Genomic DNA, 18,835 nt, shown 5'->3' on the forward strand with positions numbered 1-18,835 from the left:
GTATGAATGAAGTTCTTTATTGACCACTGTATCATCTAATCCTTAGCACACATCACAAGAACGCCAGCACACGTGTTCGTGTAATGGGAACATCTTTGTTTATTTCACTATTTCTAAACATCGAAGGATATTACACTGCTGAAAATAATGAGAAGCAGGGTCAACCCGACATTACAGTGACACAGCAGCTCGATTCTATTCAGCACAAACTCATTTCAGCAGTTCTGACAGCACGGCTTCTACTGGGTGCAGCATAAAGTGGAGCACAGCTTAATTTGCACGATTGGAGTATTTTTTGTGGTGTTTGAAGCTGTTAGTAGTTCATGCTGCCGGTTATTAAATCTATAGCTGGGATGGTGTTAGTATAAAGATATAGCAGGGCTTTGACCAGGTGACCGATTAACTGATTATAGAAACAGCTCGGTCTCTCCCTCTGCCTGTGGCTGTGGTGAGTCAGGGATTTAAAGTATTTCTTCAGCCAGTTGTCTCCATCCATCCTGCTGGATTGGCAACATTCTTTCACCAACATTTCTCTACCATACTGCTTATTGGTGTAGTGCCCTTCTGTCACACCCCAATGTACAACCATCCTGCACCATTCTCAATCATATTACTGTGAGATTAGCTTGCGTTCTCTGAGATTTCCTCGAAGGAGGACTGTCCGTGCTGTCCAGCTGATTCATAAGTGAGCTCAGACTGTGGATGTTCGACCATGGGGAACCAGCACTGTGGAGCCAGCTCCTGGACCCCCTCACAGCCCGTTTCCCAACAGCTGTCGCTAGAAGGGGCGAGGGACCTTGACCGATACTTTCCCTTCCTAATCCATTAGCTCAAACCCCCACTCGCACCCGGCTGAGATCAGTTATCCCAGCACACACCAGGAATCCAACTGGGCTGTTTCACCCAGCTCAACATTAGAAGCCTGAATTCACACCGAGGAACAGGGACGTACAAACGCACATTGTTTCAATCGCTCCTCTGTTTTTGCAGAGAAGTTCCAGCCCTGACACATTGGGCCAGCAATCACGCAGAGGGGCGAGGCAGCACTCACCGCAGCTCCTGCCAATTCAATTAACGAAAATAATTCCTGCAGGCTCTGTGGTGTCCAATTGCTTGAATTTGATTTGAACAAAACGTGCGTTATCAACCCAACCTCTGAGCAGCGTGAGTCGCCACACGGCTGGAAAGACACACCCACAAAATCTGTCCGGAAGAGCAGATTCAGGCTGCATTGCTCAAGCAGGCAAGCAGACTTCATTCATTTAGAGTTAGTATTCTGAATGTCATTGTAAATAAAAATGTTTAAATTTTATAAATAAAAAGCCAAAGAAATAATTGAATTAAATTAAAGAGACAGGAGGGAAAATTTTAAATTTTTTTTAATGACCAAAAACTTTTAAAATAAGGAGTAATATGAGACTCCACATTTTTAAAAGTTAATTTTTAAGTTGTGTGACAGTCATTAAGACTAACTGCGCTTTTAAAACTTAGTTTAGACCTGGTATTTTCAAGCGTACCTGTTTGGTGGCGTAATTAATTACTTTCCAGCTGGGCAGATGAGCAAGTTTACGATTTTTCAATGATTTCCCTGATTGCAGTGTGCGATGGCCCTTTAATTCGAAGCTGTCACATCTCCAGTGAACCAATAGGAGCAAGTTCCGGATTTCCGCATTTCGCTGTGCCTGTGCGAACGCGGGAACTTGCTCCTTCAATTCGCCAGTAAAAACAGAGAGCGCTGTTGAGCTCCTCCGTTATTGCGGGAGCAATTTCTGGCCCATTAAGTGTTCATACACTCCTGTCCCGGGGTACTTGTCGACCCCTGTGGCTGCTGCGTTACCTCACTGAGCAAATGGGAGAAGCTTTTCATCAGCTTGTGTTCTGGCATTTTGGAGAAGCAATGGACGTGAAAATCGGACCGTTTGTATAATGGGCGGCCGCTCCGCGGCACGGGTACATCTCGACTTTGTGCGATAGAGATTGCCGACTCGCTATCACCCGTCTCACACTATGGCGCACACAGTCAAAATCTACCTCAAGATCTACCCCGCTGGGTTTAAGCCCGGGCAGAAAGGAGCTGGGTGGGGGGGTGGAGATTTATGTGACTCCCGAGACATTCAATAATCTCCTGACGCTAATTAGGTTCAAAACACTGGATCAGGAGACCAGAGAGCTGCAGGAGTCTGCTCAGTAATATTTGAATCTGAGTCTTGAATACAGGGGTGGAGTGGGGGGGGTGGAGGTGTAGACAGGAAACAGGAAGGAGAAATAATTGGAAAAGATACAATGCTATAGATTTCCTCAAACTGCCTTTTGAAAGGGTCACTGGTAGTGAGACTCCGTCACAAACAGTAAGCCCCCGTTTCAGTGACCAAGAAAGCTCTACGCCGACGGTTGCTCTCTGGCTTTCTTGGTCACTTTATACACATTGATTTCTTTCTCTTCGTTTCTGTGAACAAGTTCAGAGTTAAAATGCTGTGGGAGGAGCTTCTCATGAAAGTCGATGGCTCCCATAGTCTCGCGCATCTTCGAAGAGATGTAAATGATGGTGTTTTGGTTGCTCAGGTGCTGTAGGGTCTTTATCAGGGAGGGGAAGTCATGTGGGCTGTAGACGATATCCGAACCCAGGATGAAGTCGTAGTCTGTAGGAAACTGGTCCTCGTTTTTACCCCAACGGAGATCAGAAACCTTCGAACGTTGGATAATGGAAACGGGGATGTTGCTGGTCACGTTGAACTCTATTTGATTCAGAACGACGGGTTGGTCTGTTAAGGTTACATCTCCACCTGCCAAAAGAATTTTTAAAAGTAATGACGTGTCTCCATATTGCTTCCCTTTGACAGCAGTCTGAAAATGGGAAATATGAGCAAAAGAATGGATTCCAGGGCAAATCAGGTTAACACAGCAGAGGATGTTGAGTGTCACAGTACTGAAAGAGCAGTGAGACAGCAGATAGGTAGCAAGTTAGATCTTTAAAACATATCTGGTGCAATCATTAAAAATAAAAGAATTGCCCAATAATTAGTTTCTGATCATGGCTGGAAAAGTGACAGCAGATATAGTGGGATGTGAGTCGTGATGTCCCTTATGGATCTGCACTGGGAATTCTTTTGTTTTCCATTATTATCATTTATTCATGATAGCACAAGGGGAATGATTTGGAGGTTTGCTGCTGATACCAAATTAGGGGGCAGGGCGAACTGAGAAGAATGTGGGATTTTACAGGCGGAAGCAGGTTGGGGAGTGGGCAGAGAGGAGGCAACTGCAGTTCATTGCAGAGAGGTGTGAAGTATATTTACTGAAAAAGATCAATGAAGGAGCGTACCCGAATCAGTAAGATCCTTAACAGAGTGGGGGGGGACAAATTGAGGAGAGCAGATACATAGATCTCTAAAGGTGGGAGTGCCAGGATAAAAGGCAAATGGGATTCTGTGTTTTATTACATAGGGACATTGAGTATACGAGCAAAGAAGTGATGTTGAATCTGTACAAGACATGCTTTCTTTCTGTGCTGTCATTTCTGTGATTCAATGATGCTATACCCTTGCAATATCATATGCAATTCTGCTCAACACACTTCAAAAGGGACAGACGTGCATTGGAGAGATTACAGAGAACAGTAACAGGAATGATCCAAAGTGTAACGGAGATGAGCTACGAGCAAAGGTTAAGCCCCATCGTCTAGAGTGAGGAAGACTAAATATCAACCTCGTTTGGGTGTACAAATTATTAGCTCACAGAGATAAGGTGAACTCACAATATTATCTCAAAGTAAGTTGGACCAGTAGGACAAAAAGCTACTTGGTAACATCACCTGTCTTCACCCCTGCCTCAGCCCATCTGCTGCTGAAATCCTCATCCATGCCTTTGTCGCTTCCACACTCGACTATTCTATTGCTCTCCTGGCCAGCCTATCACCCCTGTAAATTTCTGTTTTAGCTTTGCTGCCCATATCCGAATCCGCACCAAGTCCCATTCACCTATCATATTAGCGTAATGGTTATGTTACTGGACTAATAATCCAGAGACCTTGACTCAAAATCTAAAGAACTCCAGAAATGAGTTCGAATCCCACCATGGCAGTTTGAGAATTTGAATTCAGTTTAAAAAATCCAAAAATAAAGAGCTGGTATCAGTAAACGGGGTAAATCTTAACTTGGTGCAACAGTGTAAAACGGATGATAGCGGGTCCATTTTACAAAGTCAAGATCTACCCCAGAGTGACCATCAAGCTGTCAGATTATTGTAAAAACCCAACTGGTTCACAATTGTCCTTTAGGGAAGGAAAGCTGCTGTCCTCACTCCAGCCTGGCCTATATATGACTCCAGTCCCACACCAATGTGGTTCAATCTTAACTGCCCTCTGACGTGGTTGAGAAAGACACTCAGTTGTATCAAACCCCTAGAAAGGAAAACAAGAATAAACTTGGACAGACCACTTGGCTAAAACCTAGGCATCAAATTAGGACACAGCGAAGGCACACCCAGCACAATCGACTCTGCAAAGTCCTCCTCACTAACACCTGTGCTCTGGTGCCAAAGTTACCAGAGCTGTCTCACAGACTAGTCAAACAACAGTCTGACAGAGTCACACTCACAGAATTATATCTATCGTCACACTGAGGACACCTTCCATCCAATTCACCCACACATCCCACCATCCAATTCACCCACCCAGCCCATCATCCCACTCACGGGTCCACCCTCCAACTCACCCAGCCCACCATCTCATGGCTGAATATTGGTTATAACAACAACTCTTGGTTTTTATTCTACTGGCAGGCTTACTGTTTCATTTGGATCTAATTTGACCATTAATCACCCCAATGATCAGTCACTACCCTGGTCCTTCTCACTATATAACCCATCCTGCCCCATTATAGGCCATTGCACTTCCTCATACCTACAAAGTGCTATGGCTTGGAGTCTTTAACTCACCCAGTAGGATGGCAAGAATCCCCACGATCCCAGTGCCCGACCCCAATTCAATCACCTTCTTCCCAGAAAAACTGATCTTCTCTTGCTCAAAGTACCGGCAGAGAACGAGACCCTGAAAAAAAATGTTGCATTACCATTAGTTCACCTACAACTTCTCACAAAAGGGTATAAGCCCAGGGAACCTGGGAGGGTATAAACCCAGCACATGCTGTAAGGTGGGTATAAACTCAGTACATGGTGCCATGAAGGTTACAAGGCCATTACATTGTGCCAGGGAGTGTATAAATCTAGTGCATGGTGCCAGGGAGTGTATAAATCTAGTGCATGGTGCCAGGGAGTGTATAAATCTAGTGCATGGTGCCAGGGAGTGTATAAATCTAGTGCATGGTGCCAAGTGTGGTATAACCCCAGGGGAGGAAAGAAAGAGAACTTGCCTTCATATAGCACCGTTCACAACCTCAGGATGTCCCAAAGCGCATTTCAACTAATGAAGTACCCAAGGAGGCTATTAACCCAGAGTATATGGTGCCAGGGAGGCTGCAAACTGAGTATATGGTGCCCAGAAGGGTATAAATTCAATACATATGCCCAGAAGGATATAAACCCAGTATATGATGCCGAAGATGGTATAAACACTGTACATAGATCCAAAGAAGATGCAAATTCATTACATGATGTTCAGGAGGGTATGAACCCAGGACAGGCACCAGAGAGGTATATAAATCCAGTAGATGGTGCCCAGGATGGCACAAGCACTGTACATTGTACCAGGAGGATATATGGTGTTCAGAAGGGTATAAAAGCAATACATGGTGCCAAGGAAGGTACATGCTGCCCTAGATGATACAAACCCAGTACATGGTGCCCAGGAGGGTACAAGCCCTGTACATGGTTTCCAGGAGGGTACAAGCCCTGTACATGGTGTCCAGGAGGGTACAAGCCCTGTACATGGTGTCCAGGAGGGTACAAACCCTGTACATGGTGTCCAGGAGGGTACAAGCCCTGTACATGGTGTCCTGGAGGGTACAAGCCCTGTACATGGTGCCCAGGAGGGTACAAGCCCTGTACATGGTGCCCAGGTGAGTATAAACGCTGCACATGGTGCCCAGGAGGGTACAAGCCCTGTACATGGTGCCCAGGAGAGTACAAGCCCTGTACATGGTGCCCAGGTGAGTATAAACGCTGCACTTGGTGCCCAGGAGGGTACAAGCCCTGTACATGGTGCCCAGGTGAGTATAAACGCTGTACATGGTGCCCAGGAGGGTACAAGCCCTGTACATGGTGCCCAGGTGAGTATAAACGCTGTACTTGGTGCCCAGGAGGGTACAAGCCCTGTACATGGTGCCCAGGAGGGTACAAGCCCTGTACATGGTGTCCAGGAGGGTACAAGCCCTGTACATGGTGTCCAGGAGGGTACAAACCCTGTACATGGTGCCCAGGAGGGTACAAGCCCTGTAGATGGTGCCCAGGAGGGTACAAGCCCTGTACATGGTGCCCAGGAGAGTACAAGCCCTGTACATGGTGCCCAGGTGAGTATAAACGCTGTACTTGGTGCCCAGGTGAGTATAAACGCTGTACTTGGTGCCCAGGTGAGTATAAACGCTGTACTTGGTGCCCAGGAGGGTACAAGCCCTGTACATGGTGCCCAGGTGAGTGTAAACGCTGTACTTGGTGCCCAGGAGGGTACAAGCCCTGTACATGGTGCCCAGGAGGGTACAAGCCCTGTACATGATGCCCAGGAGGGTACAAGCCCTGTACATGGTGCCCAGGAGGGTACAAGCCCTGTACATGGTGCCCAGGAGGGTACAAGCCCTGTACATGGTGCCCAGGTGAGTATAAACGCTGTACTTGGTGCCCAGGAGGGTACAAGCCCTGTACATGGTGCCCAGGTGAGTATAAACGCTGTACTTGGTGCCCAGGAGGGTACAAGCCCTGTACATGGTGCCCAGGAGGGTACAAGCCCTGTACATGGTGCCCAGGAGGGTACAAGCCCTGTACATGGTGCCCAGGAGGGTACAAGCCCTGTACATGGTGCCCAGGTGAGTATAAACGCTGTACATGGTGCCCAGGTGAGTATAAACGCTGTACTTGGTGCCCAGGTGAGTATAAACGCTGTACTTGGTGCCCAGGTGAGTATAAACGCTGTACTTGGTGCCCAGGACGGTGTGTCATTGGCTCAAACACACGAAGGAAGGTTGGTGAAGGAGAGGTGACCCCAGCCTCTCTTCACACAGTAGAGTGGGAGTGGATTCACTGCAAACGTTCAGAAGGGAGCTGGACATGATTCTGGAGGACACCGATGTCACTGCATACAAATGGTGAGTGGGATGTTGGGTAAAGTACCTCATGGTCACAGTTATCTCTGGAACTTGTTTGTGATCCCCTTCGGGGATTGGAGAGGAATTCTTTTTCCCTGAATTGGCCTAGGTTTTTGCCTCTCCCAGGAGAGGTTCCACGGTTGCTGGTGGGGGTGGGGAGTATTGGGGGTCGTGCAGCCTAGCTGCAGCATGGCTGAATGGGACAGACTCGATGGATCAGCTGGTCTTTTTCTGTCTGTCCTTCCCGTGTGCTTGAAGGGGGGTAAATTCAAAGTGAATCCACGGAAACGCTATCTCAGTGAGTGAGTGGTCAATCGATGGAACAGGCTCCCGAGGGAGACGGTGGAAGCAGTTAGTATTGATTCATTCAAAGACAAATCAGATAGATTTCTTGCAGTAAATAAAACATTTTGGGATCCAGTATCTGAGTAATTTGAGACATGACATGTGGTAAGTGTAACATGCTTGGGATGAACAGGTGACTTTGGACCTATGGTTCCCAAAGCTCTCCCCCACTGGGGGTTTCCCTCATGTCATGTCTGGGTCTGTTGTAGACTAATTGATAGAGATTGATTGCCATGAGTATTCAACAACTCCATTATCGTTGTATCATGTGACTACCAGGATGGTAGACGGCGAACTAGATGGACCGTGGTCTTTTATCGTCCAACAATTCCTATCTGTGTATGTTCACGTGGAAACCCATTGCATTAAATAGAGCTTACTCAACATGGGGGGCGGTGTTGGGGTGTTTGTAGTAGAAGACAGGGTCCTCTATCGGATCAACGCATTCACACCAAGCATTGGACTTACAGATTCCCAGATTATTGCTGATATCCCAAGATTATTGCTGAAGTCCCGTGTGATCCTCAAAGCGTTCCCACAAAACTGATAGCGACTTTCTAGCTTGTTGCTGTCCTCCTTGGAGTCGCAGGTGCTGGAATGCTTCTTTTCTGGCTGTGCTTGCATTATTCTCTCTGAGCTCACTCTACACTGCTTTCTGATCCTGGTTCACCCTCTCCAATCTCCAGTGCGTGCAGTCCGCTTGTTCTAAAGTGGACAAAACAATACAGACTCTGATCTGGAAACACCATAACCATTATTTAATTAGTTTCCCTTCACTCCCCAACATGTTTGGTAATGACACATTACCACAATATACAAGAGTTTTTGAAGGGTCCTCATTACTAAATTGAGTAAATAAAGTAAGTTTGCAGATACCCTGAACTGTGGACCTACATCTTAAGACAGGGACGGGTTTGCCTGTGCAAAGGTTTGTTTTACTAGAGTAAACACTAGTAAAACGCTCGAGTAAAAACAGAAAATGCTGGAAACACTCAACTAGAGTTCTGATGATAGGTCATTGACCTGAAACAATGGGCCATAATTTGCTGAGGCAGGACAGTTAACACGTCTGCCATTAGTTAGACTTGCCCTTTGCACATGTAGGTTTTTTAATTTTTTTGCGTGTCAAGTTGCTGAAAGTGTGAGCTGATAACGTCGCAGCAAGAGAAACAGGGACCTGAGCGAACAGGACCAGCGACTGGGTATCTCCTTAATCAATCAGATTGAAAGATTGAGAAATAAACAGTGCAAGGACTGAGAAAGAAGTGTAAGTTAGAGTGGGTGAATTCAATGTCAAATCAGGTACAGAAAGAGAAATAAAGAGAGGGAAAGAAAGATTGGATGAAGAGAGAGAAAAAAAAAGACAGAAAAAGTAAAAAAAAACAAAATTTAAGATTAAAATTTTCCATTTTTAAAATCTCCAACAATTAAAAGCAGAAGGAATGTGACTCCACACTTATAACAGTTAATTTTCAGTGCCAGAGAGGTTGTTAGGAAGTAACACATCATGCCGTTAAAAAGGGTACTTAGTCTGAAATGGACAAGCCCGAACTTTCTATGGTGAGTTTAGTTCGTATCTACCGTGAAAATACAGGAACTTCATGCTGTTCAATGCATTTCAATGGTGAGGCAGTCGGCGAGATGCCATTTTCGCGAAGCTAACAGACGGAGTGGAGCATCTTGGACAGCAACTTTTGGATTTTCATGTTTAACCTCGCATCTGCCCTCTGACACTGTGAGATTTGTGCATAAATAAGGGCGAGCACCGTTAGCCTCACTGTCATTTTAACAGCAAAATTTGACCCGTTAACTCTGTTTCTCTCTCCACAGATGCTGTTGCCTGACCTACTGAGTGTTTCCAGCATTTTCTGTTTTTGTATCAGAGACCCAGCCTGGTCTGGGCGGGGCCGCAGCCTCTCTCTGCCGCCCACTCTTCACCTGTTTCCTGTCCTTCGCGTGTCTCACCCTGCTGATGCCCAGGTACCACTCCATGCTGCTCACTGCCGGCGGGGCTATTCAGGAGGCCACGGACTTTCACCGAGCTACATCGGGTCTACAGCACAAAAGCAGGCCATTCGGCCCAACTGGTCCATGCCTGTGTTTATGCTCCACATGAGCCTCCTCCCACCCTACTTCATCTAACCCTATCAGCATATCCTTCTATCCCTTTCTCCCTCATGTGCCTATCTAGCTTCCCTCTAAATTCACCTATGCTAGTCACCTCAACTACTCCTTGTGGTAGTGCGTTCCACATTCTTACCATTCTCTGGATAAAAAGTTTCTCCTGAATTCCTTATTGCATTTATTAGTGATTATCTTATATTTATGGCCCCTAGTTCTGGTCTCCCCCACAAGTGGAAACATTTTCTCTACGTCTACCCTATCAAACCCTTTCATTATCTTAAAAGACCTCTATCAGGTCACCCCTCAGCCTTCACTTTTCTAGAGAAAAGAGCCCCAACCTTTCCTGATAAGTATGTCCTCTCAGTATCATCCTTGTGAATCTTTTTTGCACATTCTCCAATGCCTCTATATCCTTTTTATAAAATATGGAGACCAGAAATGTGCACAGCACTCCAAGTGTGGTCTGAACAAACTTCTATACAAGTTTAACATAACTTTCCTGCTTTTCAATTCTATCCATCTAGAAATGAATCCCAGTGCTTGGTTTGCATTTTTTATGGCCTTAATAACCTGCCTCACTACTTTTAGTGATTTGTGTATCTGTGCCCGAGATCCCTTTGCTCCTGTATCCCATTCAGACTCTTATTATCCCAGCAGTATGTGGCCTCCTTACTCTTCCTACCAAAGTGCACCACCTCACACTTATCTATATTGAAATTCATTTGCCAATTACACGACCATTCTGCAAGTTTATTAATGTCTTCCTGTATTTTGACCCATTCTTCCTGTATTAACTACACCCCCCAATTTGGTATTGTCTGCAAATTTTGAAATTATACTTCCAATTCCCGAGTCTAAATCATTAATGTAAATTGTGAACAACAGTGGTCCCAGCACCGATCCCTGTGGAACACCACTTCCTGCCTTTTGCCAGTCTGAGTAACTACCCTTAACCCCTCTCTGTTTTCTGTTTTGTAGCCAGCTTGCTATCATACTGCTACCTGTCCCCTGACTCCACTTACTCTGACCTTAGTCATCAGTCTACAATGACCTTATCGAAGGCCTTTTGAAAATCCAAATATATTACTGCTGCTACATTACCCTTGTCCACTCTTTCTGTTACTTCTTCAAAGAATTCAATAAGGTTGGTCAAACATGATTTTCCTTTTTGAAATCCGTGCTGACTATTCTTTATTGTATTTTTAGTTTCTAGATGTTTTTCTATTACATCTTTAAGTAAAGATTCCATTATCTTTCCCACCACCGACATTAAGCTAATTGGTCCCCAGACTGGTTCTATTTCCCTTTTTAAATATAGGAATCACATTAGCTGTCCGCCAGTCCTCTGGCACTATTCCCTTTTCTAATGAATGTTTATATATATGTAATAGTGCCTCTGCTATCTCCTCCCTAACTTCTAACATGCACGGATGCAATCCATCCCGACCAGTGGTTTTATCCTCTCTAAGTTTGATTAGTTTATCAATTATCTCTCCCCCTTTCTATCTTAACTATCTTTACATCTTTTTTGATCTCCTCTTCTCATGTCATACCCACCATGTTTGTCTCCCTGGTAAATACTGAAGCAAAGTAATTATTTAATATTTCTGCCATTTCACTGTCATTACCTGTGAGTTTATCATGTGTTTCCCTTAGTGACCCTATCCTTATCCAGATTTTTCTTTTGTTATTTATGTGTTTGTAGAATACTTTAGTATTTCTTTTTATATTCTGTGATAATTGAATTTCATAGTTCCTCTTTGCTTTCCTAATTTTTTTGACTTCTTTTCTAACCTTTTCGGATTCCCTTTTGTCGTCCTCTCCTTTATTGTCTATGTACTTAGTGTATGCCTTTTCTTTAATTTCAATTTTACCCTTATCTCTTTATTCATCCATGATGTTGCATTATTGACTAGTTTGTTCTTGTTTTTTAGAGGAATATATTTCTCCTGAACTCTAATGATCACCGTTTTAAATATTTCCCACTGTTGTTCTATCTCTTTGTCTGTTAATGTTTTTTCCAGTTTACCTTCCCTAGTTCCACTCTCATCCCCTCAAAATTAGCTTTTTTCTAATCTATTACTTTGCCTTTCTTTCTTATGTCTTTCTCAATCATTGTTTTAAACCTTATTATGTTATGATCGCTATTGCCTAGATGTTCCCCTATGTTTACTTATCTTATCTGCTCTGGTTCATTTCCCATTACTGGATCCAGTAGCGATTCCTCTCTTTTTGGGCTTCTTATGTATTGGGTAAGAAAGGAGTCCTGTTCACGCTGTAAAAACTCCATTCCCCTTCCCCCTTTCCCTACCCCTTCTTGCCGGTTTATTTGAGGGTAGTTGAAATCTCCCATGATTATTATTCTATGTCTTTTATTCATTTCATAGATTTGTCTACATGTTTCTTCCTCTACTTCCCTTCCACTATTAGATGGTCTGTTGAATATATCCCTATTAATGTGATCGATCCCTTCTTATCCTTTGTCTCAATCCACATGGATTCTGTTTCTATCGTAATGTCCTTTTTTTCTACTGCCATTATGTTGTCTCTAATTAGTAATTAGCTACCCCACACCCCCTCTTTCTCCTTCCCTATCCTTTATAAATATGTTATATCCTGCTATATTTAACTGCCAGTCCTGTTCTTTATGTGGCCATGTTTCACTTATCGCTACTACATCTGGCTCCACACTACGAATTCTTGCCTCCAGTTCCCCCGTATTGTTTCGGATATTGTAGACATTGCTGTACAGGCAATTTAATTTATTTTTAATAATTGTTCCAGTCACTTTATTTTTAACATTAATTTTGTACTGATGTTCTATAACTATGTTTGTTCCTGACCATTTATGTTACCCTTATTCCTCACCTTGGTCTGACCTTTGCTCTCATCTCCTATTTCTTTCATCTTCAGACTTGTGTTATTTTTATCAGATCCCTCCCCCACCGTCTTACTGGTGTAAAGTCCTATCCACAGCCCTATTTATCATTTCTGCTATGACACTTGTCCCATTCCGGATCAGGTGGAGCCCGTCCCAGTGGTACAGCTCCTTCCTGTCCCAGTACAGGTGCCAGTGTCCCATGAAATGGAACCCCTCCTTCCCACACCAGTTTTCCAGCCACGCATTCACCTTCCTGATCTGCCTATCCCTATGCCAATTAGCACGTGGCTTGGGTAATAATCTGGAGGACCCATGGGGTCCTGCTTTTTAATTTAATTCCTAGTTTCTGATATTCCCTTATCAGGACCTCCTCCCTTTTCTTCCCTATGTCATTGGTCCCAACATGAACCACGACAACTGGATCTTCCCCCTCCCTTTCCAAGTTCCTCTCCAATTGCTCTGAGATGTCCTTTACCCTTGCACCAGGTAGGCAACGCACCCTCCCGGACTCTTGGTCGTGACTGCAGAGGACGCTATCTATCTCCCTAATTATCGAATCCCCTGTGATTACAACCTTTGTATTCTGCTTCTCCCACCCTTGGACTGCCTCCTGCTCCACGGTGCCATGGTCAATGATCACCCAGCAGCCTATATCCTTATACTCACAGTTAGCAAGTGCACTGTACTTATTGGACAGGACCAGTGTCTGTGGGACCTCCTTCTCTACCTCCCCTCGGTTCCCCTTACCCTGCTGACTGACAGACACACTCTCTCCTTCCTGTACCTGTGCTTCCCTCTGAGGTGTGACTGTACTCTGGAGAAAACTGTCCAAAAATTCCTCCCCCTCTGTTCCTGTGCTGTGTCTTTATTCATTTCTTATCTGACTAGGGTTACAACAATCAGTGGGGAACAGTCCCAACTTCAGAGCCCAGACACAGCTTCACCATCACTGAGTGCCGGAAGACACTGACCAATCAGCTATTCCCGTCACTGGATCCGCTCGGGGCCCTGTGCAATTCCACGACCCTGACTTAAGGTCAGCAACATTTAAAATTACCATCAGCCCCGAAAATATCCGCCTTTGGCCCAAACAGTGTAATTTGTTTTGTTGAATTTAAAAATGAACATGGAAATAAATTATTTACCAACAATCACCAGCAAATGGTCAAATTCCAGCCTTTAGGTTACTTTCTATCAGCTAGAAAACTGTTTCCAAACTTTGTCCTATGCTTGGAAATCCCTGAGCCAACAAAGCACCAGCTGGAGGATGGGGAAACTGCATTCTGCAGTGAGCCTGTCGATGGGCACCCTCCTTCATGTAGTGAGAAGATCCCTAAATATCAGGGGAGTCAGCAATTTAAAATAAGATTCATGAATTGAGAAGAGACCATGCACAGACTGAAGGCAGAAAGAAACAGAGAGAGGGAGAGAGAGAGGACAGAGTAATAAAAGTGAGAGGTAATGAGAGAGAGAACCAGAGGATAAAGGAGGAAGAGGGAGATTGAGAGGGGAACCAGACATATAAAGGAGGCAGAGAATGGGAGAGCAGACCCAGGATAAAATGAGAGGAGATCCAGGAGGATAAAGGGGAGAGAGAGAATGAGAGGAAACCGAGGGATAAAGGGGAGAGAGAGAATGAGGGAAACCGAGGGATAAAGGGGAGAGAGAGAATGAGGGAAACTGAGGGATAAAGGGGAGAAAATGAGAGGGAAACTGAGAGATAAAGGGGAGAGAGAGAATGAGAGGGAAACCGAGGGATAAAGGGGAGAGAGAGAATGAGAGGGAAACCGAGGGATAAAGGGGAGAGAGAGAATGAGGGAAACCGAGGGATAAAGGGGAGAGAGAGAATGAGAGGGAAACCGAGGGATAAAGGGGAGAGAGAGAATGAGGGAAACCGAGGGATAAAGGGGAGAGAGAGAATGAGAGGGAAACCGAGGGATAAAGGGGAGAGAGAGAATGAGAAGGAAACCGAGGGATAAAGGGGAGAGAGAGAATGAGGGAAACTGAGGGATAAAGGGGAGAGAGAGAATGAGAGGGAAACCGAGGGATAAAGGGGAGAGAGAGAATGAGGGAAACCGAGGGATAAAGGGGAGAGAGAGAATGAGAGGGAAACCGAGGGATAAAGGGGAGAGAGAGAATGAGGGAAACCGAGGGATAAAGGGGAGAGAGAGAATGAGGGAAACCGAGGGATAAAGGGGAGAGAGAGAATGAGGGAAACTGAGGGATAAAGGGGAGAGAGAGAATGAGAGGGAAACTGAGAGATAAAGGGGAGAGAGAGAATGAGGGAAACTGAGGGATAAAGGGGAGAGAGAGAATGAGGGAAACTGAGGGATAAAGGGGAGAGAGAGAGGGAAACTGAGGGATAAAGGGGAGAGAGAGAATGAGAGGGAAACTGAGGGATAAAGGGGAGAGAGAGAATGAGAGGGAAACTGAGGGATAAAGGGGAGAGAGAGAATGAGGGAAACTGAGGGATAAAGGGGAGAGAGAGAATGAGGGAAACTGAGGGATAAAGGGGAGAGAGAGAGGGAAACCGAGGGATAAAGGGGAGAGAGAGAGAATGAGAGGGAAACTGAGGGATAAAGGGGAGAGAGAGAATGAGGGAAACTGAGGGATAAAGGGGAGAGAGAGAATGAGAGGGAAACTGAGGGATAAAGGGGAGAGAGAGAGAATGAGAGGGAAACTGAGGGATAAAGGGGAGAGAGAGAGAGAATGAGAGGGAAACTGAGGGATAAAGGGGAGAGAGAGAGGGAAACCGAGGGATAAAGGGGAGAGAGAGAGAATGAGAGGGAAACTGAGGGATAAAGGGGAGAGAGAGAATGAGAGGGAAACTGAGGGATAAAGGTGAGAGGGAGAGAATAGGCTAGAACCACAGTCGTAGTCATAAAGAGGGAATGAACAAGAGTGAAGACAGATGACCTTCAGTTTCCTCGGTGCTGCTCCTGCTCTGACACCGTAAGTTTGCTGTAAATGGGAAACCCCATTTCCGTGTGTAAATAATAGGTGCACTTTCAGCAAAGATCCAGTGGAGAGCAGCAGCAATTTTGAGGATGTGGATCTGACCTTCAAATTCAGCATCAGAATCCTTCATATTTATAAAAACTGCTTCGTGACAAATAGAGATTTCAATCACTGGCACAGTCAGAAGTAGCAGCCATTAGAGCACGCAGGGCATTGGAAATAGGAGAGGCAAACGGGGGGAGATGGGAACGGTAGCAGAAGATATGATCTTCACGGCAGCAGAGCCTCAGTGACTAAAGAAAGAGCGCACACTGGGCTAAAGAGAGAGCACACGGGGAGATAAAGAAAGAGCACACACTGGGCTAAAGAGAGAGCACACGGGGAGTTAAAGAAAGAGCGCACACTGGGCTAAAGAGAGAGCACACAGGGAGTTAAAGAAAGAGCACACACTGGGCTAAAGGGAGAGCACATGGAGAGTTAAAGAGCACACACTGGGCTAAAGAGAGAGCACATGGGGAGTTAAAGAGCACACACTGGGCTAAAGAGAGAGCACATGGGGAGTTAAAGAAAGAGCACACAGGGAGTTAAAGAAAGAGCAAATAAGAGGCTCAAAAGTGGGCACAGCTGGGAATAAGGTGAAAGCAAATCAAAGCTAAGGAAAGAGCACACTTGGAGTTCAGGAGCGAGCAAATCAGGGGCTAATGAGAGAATCCATCAGAGCCAAGGAGAGAGGGAACCAGGGACTCAGAAGAGATCACACCTGGAACTAAGGAGAGAGCACAACTGAGTGACACAGGTGGCACGTCAGGGCTAAGGAGAGAACACATCAGGAGAACACATCTGGAACTAAGGAGAAAGCACATCTTGGACTGAGGAGGGAGAACATCTGGCATTGTGGAGATGCACATCAGGATCTAAGGAGGGTGCAAATCAGAAACTGAGAGAGCTCATCAGCCAAGGAGAGCACATCTGGAGCTCCAAGCAAATGGCACATTTTGAGCTAAGGGGTGAGCAAATCAGGAGCAGCATGGACAGCTTATCAAGGGCTATGAAGAATACATCTGGAGATGAGGAGAGCACATCTGGAGCTGTAGGGAGAGAACACATCTGGGGCTAATGAGAGAGTTAATCAGGAGCTCCGAGGAGCAAGCAATGCAGTAAGAGGGAAGAGTATGGGCTGCTGTTGCCTACAAGTTTTAAAATGTAGCTAGTAAACTTACTGTACAATTCCTCAGTGATGTTGAACCCTCTTCAGTACAGTTGACCTGAGACTGCTGACTGCCAACAAGTTCACGCCAATAGCTCACACTGAGTCTTGCCTCCAGTTTTAAGTGGTCACAATCTCTTCAGATTGCTACATTCTCACACACTGTTGTGAAATTGTGATGAGATGCATCAGCTGAACTGCCGGGATAGGAGGTTTCCTTGGGATGGTGAACTCCCCTAACTTGATGTCTTGCAGTTACGTTGTTGCATTGGAACATCCAGTACTCCCTGTGCTACACCAGGCTGCGATGACTCACTGGGAGGTGTTCCATTCTATTGATAGTCCCTTCTTGTGTCTGCCCACCTATTGGTTATGCTTTGCGACCCCTCTGCAGCCCAGGGACATCTGTACCTCCTTGAATACGATACCACTTCATTCAAACTTTCCTAGATTTTTTTTTGACGGAGATGTTTAGGTAATTTGTCTGGGAGTCTGTTCCATACACTCGTGGTTTCTCAATGAGCTTCAGTCCAGCTCTTGTGTTGCTGTTTATCATAACTTACAGCCCTAGACCCTGGAAATATCCTTGGACTGCTCCTCAAACCCTGCCCATTGCATCATTGCAAACTACAGTGGCCAGAACTGGACACAATGTTCCAAATGTGTCATCGCTCGTGAGCTATCTAAGGTTCCAATGACGTGTTTCAACGTATGTCCTTGAGATACATCTCGTGCTTGAGTAACATGATCCCTGGTGCATCACTGCCTCAGTCAGGGGTCAGGGAGTCCTGGGGATGTTATCAGCTGCAGTGCAACAGTAACTGGGCTTCTCAGCCCCGTGTGCCACAAGCAAAGGCTGCGGGGAGCTCCAGGGCAAATGGGATTCTAATCAGGAGGCCTTACGCTCAGGCAACATGGGAACATAGGAACAGGAGTAGGCCATTCAGCCCCTCGAGCCTGTTCTGCCATTCAATTAGAACAGAGCCGATCTGTACCTCAACTCCATTTACCCGCCTTTGCTCCATATCCGTTAATACCCTTACCAAATAAAAATCTGTTGATCTCACTCTTCAAAATTTCAAATGACCCCCAGCCTCAACATCCCTTTCGGGGAAAGAGAGTTCCAGATTTCCACTACCCTTTGGGTGAAGAAGTGCTTCCTGATTTCACCCCTGAACGACCTGGCTCTGGTTTTAAGATTATGCCCCCTTGTTCTGGACTCCCCAACCAGAGGAAAGAATTTCTCAGTATCAATCCATCCTTTGATCATTGTAAAACACCTCGATTAAATCATCCCCATGTGCTAAGTGATGCAAAAACGACGCAGTGGCCTAGAAATTCAATCGCAGCCAAAATCGGGCCTACAGGGGTAGCCTGTTAATGTTGTCCCAGGCTGCACGTAATCTTCGTGATGCCTGCTAATTATCGTGAGTCAGGCAGCAATGTTGCCGCTTGTTTGGGGAGGCCGGATCTCGGGTGGCTCTGGTGTCTGGAGTACACACGTATACAGAGTGTGCACGTGTCTGGAGTACACACGTGTGCAGAGTGTGCACGTATCTGGAGTACACACGTGTGCAGAGTGTGCACGTGTCTGGAGTGCACACGTATACAGAGTGTGCACGTGTCTAGAGTGCACACGTATACAGAGTGTGCACGTGTCTGGAGTACACACGTGTACAGAGTGTGCACGTGTCTGGAGTGCACACGTATACAGAGTGTGCACGTGTCTGGAGTGCACACGTATACAGAGTGTGCACGTATCTGGAGTACACACGTGTGCAGAGTGTGCACGTGTCTGGAGTACACACGTGTGCAGAGTGTGCACGTGTCTGGAGTGCACACGTATACAGAGTGTGCACGTATCTGGAGTACATACGTGTGCAGAGTGTGCACGTGTCTGGAGTACACACGTGTGCAGAGTGTGCACGTGTCTGGAGTACACACGTGTGCAGAGTGTGCACGTGTCTGGAGTGCACACGTATACAGAGTGTGCACGTGTCTGGAGTGCACACGTATACAGAGTGTGCACGTATCTGGAGTACACACGTGTGCAGAGTGTGCACGTGT

The 18,835-nt window shown here is 45.7% G+C and overlaps 1 protein-coding gene and 1 long non-coding RNA gene across 3 annotated transcripts; one reads left to right on the forward strand and one right to left on the reverse strand.

The window, feature by feature from the left end:
* Window positions 1-81: 81 nt before the first annotated feature.
* On the reverse strand, window positions 82-17,434 carry LOC137326249 (EEF1A lysine methyltransferase 3-like). The gene is made up of 4 exons (XM_067991165.1): window positions 16,782-17,434; window positions 8,067-8,303; window positions 4,936-5,047; window positions 82-2,783 (listed from the first exon to the last, which is right to left on the reverse strand). Exons 2-4 carry the CDS (start codon window positions 8,220-8,222, stop codon window positions 2,380-2,382), a joined length of 672 nt encoding a protein of 223 aa, XP_067847266.1. The 5' UTR covers window positions 8,223-8,303; window positions 16,782-17,434; the 3' UTR covers window positions 82-2,379.
* LOC137326250 (uncharacterized) lies at window positions 7,540-13,754 on the forward strand. 2 transcript variants are annotated; one of them, XR_010964149.1, is made up of 3 exons: window positions 7,540-8,865; window positions 9,429-9,578; window positions 10,701-13,754. It is a non-coding gene; the product is annotated as an uncharacterized lncRNA (long non-coding RNA). The 2 variants fall into 2 exon arrangements; XR_010964150.1 differs by having other exon boundaries at window positions 7,565-8,865; window positions 13,492-13,754.
* Window positions 17,435-18,835: the final 1,401 nt, after the last annotated feature.

This window comes from Heptranchias perlo, chromosome 10 (assembly GCF_035084215.1).
Source record: "Heptranchias perlo isolate sHepPer1 chromosome 10, sHepPer1.hap1, whole genome shotgun sequence".
NCBI lineage: Eukaryota > Metazoa > Chordata > Chondrichthyes > Hexanchiformes > Hexanchidae > Heptranchias > Heptranchias perlo.